This window comes from Lipomyces chichibuensis (genome assembly GCF_038497645.1).
Source record: "Lipomyces chichibuensis strain CBS 12929 unplaced genomic scaffold V1513scaffold_10, whole genome shotgun sequence".
NCBI lineage: Eukaryota > Fungi > Ascomycota > Lipomycetes > Lipomycetales > Lipomycetaceae > Lipomyces > Lipomyces chichibuensis.
Genome location: NW_027117462.1, coordinates 393,668 through 405,094, shown reverse-complemented (window position 1 = coordinate 405,094; position 11,427 = coordinate 393,668). Strand labels below are relative to the sequence as shown.

The 11,427-nt window shown below is 45.6% G+C and overlaps 5 protein-coding genes across 5 annotated transcripts; 2 read left to right on the top strand and 3 right to left on the bottom strand.

The window, feature by feature from the left end:
* Positions 1–2,726: 2,726 nt before the first annotated feature.
* V1513DRAFT_424612 (uncharacterized protein) lies at positions 2,727–3,020 on the bottom strand (the record flags this gene model as incomplete). Its single annotated transcript, XM_066896086.1, has 1 exon — positions 2,727–3,020. One exon carries the CDS (start codon positions 3,018–3,020, stop codon positions 2,727–2,729), a length of 294 nt encoding a protein of 97 aa, XP_066754410.1.
* Positions 3,021–3,975: 955 nt separating this feature from the next.
* Positions 3,976–4,943, top strand: V1513DRAFT_377532 (uncharacterized protein; the record flags this gene model as incomplete). The annotated part of the gene is made up of 2 exons (XM_066894953.1): positions 3,976–4,222; positions 4,270–4,943. The coding sequence occupies 2 exons, from the start codon at positions 3,976–3,978 to the stop codon at positions 4,941–4,943; spliced, it is 921 nt and encodes a 306-aa protein (XP_066754409.1).
* A 361-nt stretch (positions 4,944–5,304) lies between these two features.
* V1513DRAFT_442576 (uncharacterized protein) lies at positions 5,305–6,107 on the bottom strand (the record flags this gene model as incomplete). The annotated part of the gene is made up of 4 exons (XM_066897679.1): positions 5,305–5,614; positions 5,680–5,817; positions 5,840–5,866; positions 5,891–6,107. Coding segments are annotated over 3 exons (372 nt in total), but the record flags the coding sequence as incomplete, so codon positions are not given.
* A 353-nt stretch (positions 6,108–6,460) lies between these two features.
* V1513DRAFT_442575 (uncharacterized protein) lies at positions 6,461–6,996 on the top strand. The gene has a single exon (XM_066897678.1). It carries the CDS (start codon positions 6,704–6,706, stop codon positions 6,950–6,952), a length of 249 nt encoding a protein of 82 aa, XP_066754407.1. The 5' UTR covers positions 6,461–6,703; the 3' UTR covers positions 6,953–6,996.
* A 1,326-nt stretch (positions 6,997–8,322) lies between these two features.
* On the bottom strand, positions 8,323–9,941 carry V1513DRAFT_457981 (uncharacterized protein; the record flags this gene model as incomplete). The annotated part of the gene is made up of 7 exons (XM_066899661.1): positions 8,323–8,383; positions 8,425–8,468; positions 8,530–8,564; positions 8,597–8,819; positions 8,845–9,130; positions 9,185–9,518; positions 9,851–9,941. 7 exons carry the CDS (start codon positions 9,939–9,941, stop codon positions 8,323–8,325), a joined length of 1,074 nt encoding a protein of 357 aa, XP_066754406.1.
* Between the last annotated feature and the right edge of the window lie 1,486 nt (positions 9,942–11,427).

Genomic DNA, 11,427 nt, shown 5'->3' with positions numbered 1-11,427 from the left:
CAGTCGTATCTCACGAATTTTGCACTGCCGAATTTCTTCTTCCACCTCAACACTGCCTATGCGATCCTGAGGAACAAAGGTGTGCAAATTGGAAAGGTGGACTATCTCACTAGTTTCCGTACAGAGGCGTGAGTGTATTCGACGCACTGACATTGCAATTGCATAGCAACATAGTGACAAATTTAGATGATGTTTTTAAAAAAAGTAGTGTCGGTTAGAACTTGTTTGAAGGGTTGTGGGGTTTCCGTAATAGAATACCCTTCAATCAATCATTCGTATCCTAGAGATTTACGGGCTCTTTATATACATTGGGTGCACCTCTAATGAACCGCAACCCACTTCGGCAGTAAGAACGCAATTGTCTATAACGCTTTCAACTACTAAGACAGGATGCCTAACTAATAAAAATACCGGGTCTGACTTAGGGCACCTCTCGCTTTCAATTCCCTGATGCTCGGACTGCCATTTCCAGACTCCATTCGCAATTAACCATTTCCCATCCTGGCGCGCACCTTTCTCGATGGTGGTCTCACACCGCGGCAAAACGCAACATGGCTGTCGTCAAGGTCTCGCGCGAACAGCTTAACTCTGCAGTGCAAAATGATGGTCTCATCGTCGTTGACCATGTTGTACCCTGCATTACCTTTTGCGACATTGGGTAATCTCATGACATCTATCGCTGCCCGTCTCGGTCATGTGGCAATTTTGTCGTCGGCCGGCTTGAATCGTCGAGCAACCGGGTTCATGTCGTCCGGGTTGTAGATCCGCCTCAATATAAATTTCCCGTTGCGCTCGGTGGACCGACAGCATTGGCATCAGGCGGTGCGGGCGAACTGAGACCACAACCTCAGTGAGCTCGGCCCGATCACATACCAGAAAGGCATTGACCACCCTGACTGACTGACAGAGTGACAGGAGACGCGAGTTCCGGACGACTTCGTCCTAGTCTCTGTTGAACAAGGCTTGGGTTCCACCTAGACGCTGTTGGATAGAATCTTTTGGCTAGAGTTTGAGGCGCACAGCTCGGGCATCACCCGAAGTAATTTACCCATGAGAATATGCCACATCCTGATTTGCTCAACCAAATCCGGCTCTTATCAGATTAAAAAATTAATTAGCTTTATCTTGGGCCTTCAAAAAAAACAAGGGGAAGTCTAAAAGGAACCCGTAAGCTTATATGTCGCGACTATCACATCTTTATTGCTCAACATATCACATGCGGAGAAAGCTTCAGCGTCAATCCCCGCCTTCAAAGCCGATAGGATGTCTTTGACAATCAGATTCAGGATCTGTGCCAGACAACGGACGTATCTTTCTAAACCCCGAAACCGGATGGAAGAACCGAATTTTCTCTGGAGACTTTGATACAGCAAAGAAATCATCTTTTCGTCATTGCTTGCATTATCTTCCGTACTCGCAATTAATATGCGCTCAAGATGAAGTTCATTCAGCGTTTCCTCAGCGACTGTTGCCAAATTTTGGCCACTGTGCGATTCATGAAGTTCCTTGAAGTCCAATTCTCTCTCCGATATTGGAACGCTGGAGTAAGCCAATGACCGATTATCCCAAGAATTGGCAGGTCATTTTTGCTCGACCAAGCGTCCAGAGACATAGCAGTTGTCTGGCATGTTTTGGAGAGTTTCTCGTGCAAGTGTAAGCGCTGTGCTGCGAACTCATCGGCCAACCGTTGTTTTACAACCATACGGCTGGTAAAGAGGAGCGTGATTGCCGGAATATCACGGAAGATTGAAATGCTGTCGACTCCAGGGTTGTAAAGGGTTGTTTTTCAGCGACTATTCAACGAATGTTCGTCTCTAGAAGTTGTTGATGAGTACGTCTTTCCCTTCCGTTTATCAAAGATAATATAGTAGACTCAGGCTGTTTTGGTTCTTCCGGTTTGTTGGGAGGATCTATAGAATGCTGCTTGCGGAGATGATCAATCATGTTGCATGTAGAGGCCTGTTAAAATGATGAATATAAATTTATAAGCACAGTCAAAGTAAGTTCGATTAGAACTTTAGTGAAATGGTTGCTGGATTTTCGTAGACTGATTCACTGAATCAACTATCGCATCCAAGGTAATTACGACCTTTTATAAATACACAATAATACTAGAGAGGAAGTGATTCTTCGCATGAGGTAATTCTTTATCTCATGTGAAGATAGTCTACTCAATATGGAAAAATCACTCAGACTATTCTTCTCTTGCGTAGGATCAGTTCATATGACGTACGTAATTGTGTCAGTAATCTCGTACGAGATTGCTCACGTGTCTTACGACAACCTTAATGAAGTAATATGAGCTGGACTGTAAACGTCAATCTTCACGTTGGGTACAGGCTATTATCATCATAATGATAATACCCTTTGATTGTACCTGAGTTGCGTGTGCATAAGCTGTATTTAGCTTTGGTGGCTGAGCTCACGAGGCCACTTCGCACTCCGCTCTCTTATGATGACGTGTCACTTGTCATCGTCAACTCCCATGACGTGTCCTTCTCTTTTTTAGTTCTACTCCATATACCTTAGCATGAACTTTATAGCTTTCACATTTTACCTAGCTATTTGGTAAAGTCATAGTTGTCAATTCAACAGAGGCCTGCCGCTTTGAATCAGTGGTCCTCCACCCGCATTTTTCTCATGTTTCCTTGTCCAAGACAGCGCATCGGATCTCTCTATCCATCAACTTCCTCGTGTTGCTTTTCTTACCGATCCAGGGGTTTTGGTCACTTCGTGGATTGAGATTTCAAAAGTCCCCTTTGCCGGAGAGGTTCTTGTAGTGGAGCAATGCTGATGGAGGATTCCGTTTGAATGGTTGCCAACTCCTCTACCTGCGTCTCTGCCGACGGCTCAAACTGCTGCTGGAACCCTGATACTGATTCCGACGGAAGGATATCGTTCTCCAGAGAAATGACATTTGGAGGACTATCGAGCTGGTCTTCTGGCGAAGCCTCTTCATCGATTCCATCATTCAGCAAGAAGTAATTAGGTCTGTTTCGACGAGTGTTCATACGGTCCATATTTGACTGTTGATCTGAAGGTTGAAACTAAGTGTAGAGTACGATCTTTGGACAGCTGAGAGGATGTGGAATATTATTGAGAGGCATGAACGAATCGTCAAGGGACCTTGTGCGTTCCAATTTCTATTCCACAACATATACAGCCAATTAAAAAAGTTTCAACTAAGGATTAGCAAGTCAATTAAAACATTCTCATTACAAATGACGAAAAATCCGAGCATCAAGTGTCGCGACAGACCGAGTCTTCCTTCGGACTAAATCGACACGACAAAGCGGCTATGGCCGAACATAAAAGGACGCGTTCGCACAGTACCAAACAATCTGTTCAATATCGACCGAGAAAAGTTGTTCAGGCAGTACATGCTTACCGATAGCGCCGAAGGCAGACGAATACGAGATCATGGTCAGCAACCGGGTTTGATCAGATACTAGTTTATGCCCCACCTGCTCCGTGTATGAAACTCAAAATCGATTATTTTGACGGCTTTCGCGAATATATTGAAGGCGGATTGGCGGATACCCGCCAGACTTTCAAATGCGCATCCAAACGCGGATACATATCTCCCAACTTCAAAAAGGCAGATGAAATTTTTGGCGGATCTGCAGCCCTAGATATAATCGTCGGATATGAATGTAAATTATTATAACGACTAAGTACCTAAGTGGGTTGTTGCTACCTGATGTTGCAGTTGACTGTGTCAGAATCTGTGCGCGCGCAATAATGACAGGTGCTGCGGCCGGCATACGTGTCGCCAAAGCCATTTTCCATTTTAAGCCACAACTCACAATGCGAGCGGACTTTCTGTCAGCGTTGTTGCCCGCCACACCTTCTTATCGTAAGTTCCTCGCATTCGGCATGTGATCTCGGTCACAGCGGCTATATAGGTTTTGTGGTCATTGTCCATTTCATTTCCGATATTATAATCACCTTGGCCATTCAAGAAAATAGTACTTTATGGCTGGCAAAAGAGCCATCGGTCGAGATGTCCACTTTTACCACTTTGCAGAGCCTGAAATGGCGCTGGGTGGAATGATATTAAGTCCATCTGTAACGGAAATGAATTTTCTTTCTATGCTCGCGATCCTCATCGTTGCATCTGGTCCATATAGAGTGACATCACGAAACACCGGCGAAGACCTGGCGCCAACAGACAATTGTCTCCAGCCTGGCCATTATGACATAAGACCTTATTCTCGGAGAGGTAATGTCTCTTCACTCTGTTTGAAGCGGCCGTTGACGATGACACAGACGCGATATCTATGACAGATGAACCTTGCATAATCCGAATACTTTCAAGAACAATTACCGGCAGAGATGATGCTTTCCGAAATCAGGTCCGTGAGAGGGATGGAAAGTGCGTGATAACTGGCCTGGTCAACACTCAGGCTTATAGAGATCGTTGGACGGGTTTCGAAGCCGCCCACATCTTCCCACTCTCCAGTGAGGATTATTTTGTGCAGAGTGGCTTCATTCGGTGGATTACAAATAGAAGGGATGAGCATGATACGGGGATCAACTCAGCGCAGAATGGACTGCTCATGCAAAATAGCATCCATGCCCTGTTTGATGACTTTGGTTTCGCCGTAAATCCAGACGATGGTTATAAAATAACCTGTTTTGACGGAGATCCGTTTGGAATAGACGGGAAAATACTCGACCCTGTTTGTCGTGATCCAAGCGATGATCGGAGTGCAAGGAATGAACTCCTACGGTGGCACTTCCGGCAGGCAGTGTTGGCCAATATGAGAGGAGCCGGAGAGCCAAGTTTTGAGACAGATTTCCCGCCCGGAACTGATATGATGGGCGAGATACTCAGCGGACCGGACGCAGCGAAGCGGATGGAGGCGGAGCTTTTCTCAAGATTGAATGGGGTAACCTTAGACTGGATGCCCATGCCTCAAATGCCTACGGGAAAGGTGTAAATCGCGCTGTTCTGCAGAAGCATCGTTGGGGTTCAGTACAGCGTCAGCTACGAGTCTAGAAAAGGTAGCTAAACATATTGGCGACGGACCCAGATGGTTTCAACTATAAGGAGAAGACGATCACGAGTGGTATTGAATCACATTGAAATAATGTAAGGAATTGGCAAGTATAACATGCAGCGTTTTATTGTAATAATGTGTTAATTCGCGGTGGTAATTCATCGGGAATAGACCGACAATGCTCAAGATGAACTAGGTATAAATCGGAGAATGTAACTATATATCAGACTGCCATCTTAAACGATGAAATTACACGACTCCAGGACGCTGTGCCACAGCAAAAGAAAAAAAGGAAATTAAAAGATCGTTTATTATTCTGGAACAATATTAACCGGGGCAGAGGGTCGACGGCACGCACCGGGCCAGAAACAAAGTGTCGAGGAAGGGGACGCAGCCACTATAATCTTGAAACATCGACTAGAAGGCGAGCTCTGAAATACATTAAAAATAATATGTCATCTTGCTGAAAATTAGTGGTGGATGCGATTACGGCACCGTCAACATTTAATATTATTCGTAAAGTTAATCGCAAAGCTGAGGACTTAATCGTAAAGTAATCGTATAACTAGTCCACAAAAAATTCGTGTAGTAATCGAATAGTAATCGTATTCCTAATTAGGTATTAATAAAATTTACCTTGACAATGCGTGGAATGAGGGTTGTCTCAAAAACATACTACGAACGGACTATTGGATAGTTGTCATTTGCCCGCTTGACAACTGAGTGTTGAGCGATGACGGGCGGGATGCGAGACAGGAAGGTGTCGACATTGTCGACGAAAACTCTTGTGGACTCCATGGATCTTGGTAACTCTCTATTAGATGAACTAAAACAACTGGCCAGACAAGTGGGACAGACCCCCGCTATTTATGCTTGTCTGGCCACACAAAGAAAACAGACAAGACACACAAAGACACGAAGCCAACAAAAGTCGAAACGAGAAGAAGATGCAACCGAGAAGAATCCGAGAAGAATCCGAAACGTAACCGAAAAGATTCCGAAGAAAGGGCAACCGAGAAGAATCAAGAATCCGAGACGCAACCGAGAAGAATCCGAAGAAGAACATGGGCGACTAGAAACGACAAGAACCGACGACGTGAGAAGAACTGGATTCAGGTGAGCAAATCCAGAATTGCCATATTCTCAGGGGTGCCGGAGCTGTGCGCCACCAACTCTATCCAGCAGCGTTCAGGTGGAACCCTAACCTCGTTCAACACTGAGAAAATATGGATCCTCCGACGTGACCTCGCCGAAAGCAGGCGATTGATATGTATTATTGAACGATGGTTACGATTGAAACCATGATGAGCCGACGGTGAATAGCTTGCCAGACACGGCCCAGTCGGGCGTCGACAGCTCTGGCTCTGTTGATCTAGGACCGGAGGATTCTATCAGCCAGATTGCCTCTCAGTCTTTCTCTACTGGATTAACTGAGGAAGTCCAAGACCTTGAATCCTCACCGACTCAGACAGCCTCCAATATTTCTCAACGCACTCGTGGGACCTCGAATAGTTGGCTTTGGGAACAATTTGAAATTACATCTCTCAGCCAACAGCGGAGGCCAAAGATGCCGAAGAAGGTACGGAGTGATCAGTTAATAACTTTCAAACACTGTCGGAAGTGTAGTATCATATACAGAAAAGCCATGGCTTGCCTTTAGGCAATGATAAGGTGGACACTACTGACCAACGATCACGACCATGTGGAAACGAAAGGAGACCGCAAACACTGCAGAATTGTTCGAGAAGAATCTCATTCGTTGGGTCGTGCAGACAAAGATTACTGTCATTGGGTCTCCGGCTTTTGTCAAACTCTTCAAAAATATTCCTGGCGTAAATTTGCCAATTACCTCACATAAGACATCTCTGAGTGCGAAGTGCGGAGCGAAATGTAAGAGAGAACCATGTTGTACCCTGCATTACCTTTTGCGACATTGGGTAATCTCATGACATCTATCGCTGCCCGTCTCGGTCATGTGGCAATTTTGTCGTTGGCCGGCTTGAATCGTCGAGCACCGGGCTCATGTCGTCCGGGTTGTAGATCCGCCTCAATATAAATTTCCCGTTGCGCTCGGTGGACCGACAGCATTGGCATCAGGCGGTGCGGGCGAACTGAGACCACAATCTCAGCGAGCTCTAGGGCTGTTGACGATACGATATCGGCGACTTTTTTGGCTACGAATACTATATCTGCGAAATAAAAAGTCTGCCGATATTTATTCGTAATTTTATCGGCAGATTTTAGAGCCTGCCGATACTATATCGGCATGATCGGCTGCGATATCGGATGCGTGCCGATAAAAATCACGTGACCGTCCATATGCGTATAAGCAATAGATTAATGGGCAAAATACATCTATTAGTTAACAGTTGCACATGAAATGTCAATAGAGGTTGACGTCGTTATAAATCTGCTGCACTGCTCGGCCGTTAGGAGCTGCGAAGTTCTGATGACAGAATTTCGTGGGTTGGAAACCCTGAACCCTGTTTCTGGTCTCATCACTTTGAAACATATTATTACACAATACAGACCTACTAAAGGTCAATCGCGCGGGTAACTGATATCTCTCCTAAGTCCTATCATCTGGTGACATATTAAATACCAGCTAGTCCAAATTTAAGAAATTTCTGCCGATAACCGATATCGTCGACTATATGCCGATACAATATCGGTTAACACCAACGCCTGCCGATATTTATTCGTAATTTTATTCGCAAGATTTTGAGGCTGACGATATCGTATCGTCGCCGATATTTGCCGATACGATATCGGCAAACCGGCAAATCGTCAACAGCCCTAGCGAGCTCGGCCCGATCACATACCAGAAAGGCATCGAACACCGTGACTGACGGACAGAGTGACAGGAAACTCGAGTTCCGGACGACTATTTTTTATTTCTCCGTCGAACAAGGCTAGGGTTTCACCTAGACGCTGTCGGATAGAGTTTTTCGTCTAGAGTTTGTGGCGCAGAGCTCGGGCACCACCCCGAAGTAATTTGCCCATGAGAGTATGCCACATCCTGATTTGCTCAACCAAATCCGGCTCTTCTCAGATTAAAAAATTAATTAGCTTTATCTTGGGCTGGGCCATCAAAAAAAAAAAACAAGGGGAAGTCTAAGAGGAACCCGCAAGCTTATATGTCGCGACTAGCGATCACATCTTTATTGCTCAACATATCACATGCGGAGAAAGCTTCAGCTGCAATCCCCGCCTTCAAAGCCGATAGGATGTCTTTGACAGTCAGATTCAGGATCACGAGGTGTTACAATATTTGCCCATAAAAAAATCCCCGACGCTCCATAGAAGCTTAAGCGAGAAATCAAAGGAATTCCATAAATCGTTCCTGTGCAGTTAGACCCATGGCGGTCAGAAGTGACCGCCTGTAACGATCCCAATCAAAAGGAACATAACTATCAGGGACCCCGTAGGCAGAGGATCACAGGGGCGGCCATTTTCAATCAAGCACTAAATATACATGAACGTAAGCAGACAAGGTCCATAGGGCTACCGCTGAAATATCACTCACCAATTTCTTGGGGGGACTCCCATCAGCCCGCCAGACTTCGATGAATGCCTCATTCAGCTTCTCATACTAATTGGACCTCGGTATTTGATTGGACCATAGGGACCTTTTCCTCTGTTCCGCTGTACAGCTTCATCTGCAAGTTGTCCCAACCTCGTCAGCTCCATATCGACATCTTCGACATCTTTGTATGCAGTCTTAGGATTCTTAAATTGTGGTGATACCTTAAGGAATACCAATACTACAACTTTCGCACGCTGACTTTGGATCCAGGCATCCTTGACACGAAGGCGCTCTGTAGTGCTCAATAAATCCGACCTCCACGGCTATTTGCAATCGATATCCGCCATCTCGGCGTTTATAATAGAATGAACCATCTGGATCATTCAAGCTGTTGGCATATTTGCCATCTATACTCTTCCGGGTCGTAGATCCACCTTCAAGAATTCTTTGTTTTTCATCGGGCTTGTGAGAAGAGAGGTATTCATCAACACGCAGCTGAATGTTATATCCGAGCCTACTAGCGGCGACTTCATGGAGAGCTCTTTGGACAGTCACCAAAGTCGCGATTTGCTCTAAACTATTGTATGACAAGCGCGGGTGCCTGTAGCAGCTAAACGTCAGTGACCGCCTGGAACTTTAGTATATATGCAAATACTTCTTATCCTCTCGAATTTTTTTTCCCCTTTTAAACATAGACCAGCTTCTCTCCAATCTCAAATACTGAGAGTAAGGCAGACGAACATCTATTCGACAGTCTGGCGGATTACACTTCAAAAGGTGAAGTGCTTTGGCATAGTTCCCACTTGTCTGGCTCCCCCCCCCCCCCCTCTCCCCTAGGGAAGTATCTGGGAATACGATATCTCGCGCCGCGTTTGATTCATTCGGGATTGTGAATTCCGGGGGATGGGCAAATGTACTGCTGCGCTGTCTAGGCTGACTGGCTGAGAGGGAGTGTAGTATTCTCGGTATTTGCCTATCTCGCACTTGCACTAGATTCGAGCGACAGATTCGGAGACCATTGCGTCCATATTTCGGAATGCAAACATTGGCAAATGCCTTGAGAGATTATTTATTCGATTGCCATTAAAGATGGTCGTACGTTGTTTTTTCACAACAAGGTTTAGGGTTTTAATTGTGAGGTAGTGAGGTGGGCATGTGGCAATAAGGGTTCAGGGTTTCGGGCAGCTCTTCCACGGTATCGGCGAGATTCGCTCAGCTATGTGGTCCTTCAAGCTCTTAAATTCTAGGACTTTTTCTTTGAATTCGAAGTCCTCTGTAAGCCAGTGACCGATCACGCCTAATATTGGCAGGTTATTTTTACTGGTCCAAGCGACAAAGCGATTGTTTCGAAAGCATGCTGTTGAAAGCTCCTCCTTCAATTGTGCTCTTTTATGATTCTCCGACGCATTCATTGTATTCCGCGCGGTGAAAGGGAGTGAAATTCCCGATATGTCGTTGATGATTTTCTGAAACTCCTCCGACTCGATGACAGTAAAAGGTTGACAAGATGCAACGACCCAGCGAATAATGTTTTTCTTTAGAATCTGTTGCTGGGTCAGACATGCATTCTCCTCCCCTTTTTAGAGAAAGCGTGAAATAGTAGCCTTTGATGGAGGGACGCCGTGTTTGGCGCCAGAAGGCAGTATCGAATGAACTCCTTTTAGATAGCGTACAGTGTTGGTGGAAGAGGATTGCCTCTTGGAATCGGTCGCACTCCAATTACATTGCATTCCAGTAGCGTCGTCAACAACTGCACATTGGATGATCCTATCCACAATTTCCTCTTTTTGGTGCGGTTGTCAAACCACTCGCTGCGTGTTTCCATACAAGTGAAATATTGCCAAACCATGATACGTTTGGGCCCTTCTCACTAACTGAGGACCCCGCAATAATGGAGTTGAGACTTTGCGGTTGCGATATCGATTCGGAAGAGAGAATTTCAGAGTCGGAAAGCTGAAGAATTGGATCAACTTCTGTAGATAACCAGAGCCCTAGAATCGAAGTACTAGTGAGTCAGGGTTTCAGGGTCAAGATTTGAAATATCAAAAATGCCCGAAAACCCTTACCCTTCGTACCAAGACGTTAGCGTCGTACCTCCATCAATAAACTTCGGCACTAATCTACATTGGTTAAACTTATTGATCTCTCTCCAGAGCATCCGGGGACGATTCGAAAGTGGCCAACGACGCCTTATTTAGCAAGTTACATAATGCACACTATGTTCACAAACAAAAAGCGCAGAAGTAATGTAGGGTCGAAAGAAAGAAGTACCAAAATAAAATGGAATGCTCCATTGCTCCATTGCCACCCGCAACCACGTCAAAAAGAAAAAGTCCAAACTCCTTTAGCCTATAGGCTCCCTACACGATCTAGCATTTTGCCGCATTGGCTTATGGCACCTGCCGCAGATGTTGATCTTGCGTGCGCCAAACTCATTGGAGGTGTTCCTCTTCTTACGGGGCCGGCCAGGAGGTCGGGCGGTGTTTGGAGGTGCGCAAGCAGGGATGCCCTCGGCCTCATCTAAATTGGCTGTAGACATAGCATGAATTCCAAGCCTGTATGTCGCTTCAAACGCTTCGATCTTGAAACAATGATCGACAAATTCAATCATGTCCAATCCTGCAAACGTAATAGCTGCGACAGCATGGGCGCAAGGTATCCCGCTGTACTTCCATCTTCCACATACACAAATGCGTCCATCTAAGTGAACTGGGAAGCACTTGTTCTCCCTGGCCCTCACCTCGTATTCGTCGACGTTCGCCTGCAGGACAACATACTGTCTTGCCAGTGAAGCTGATTTCGCAAGTTCATTGGCTGCAAATTCTGATATCCGTTTGCCACCATCTTTCAGCTTCTGGATTTCTTTGAGACGCTTTGCCCTCGCTAGCATCATCTGCT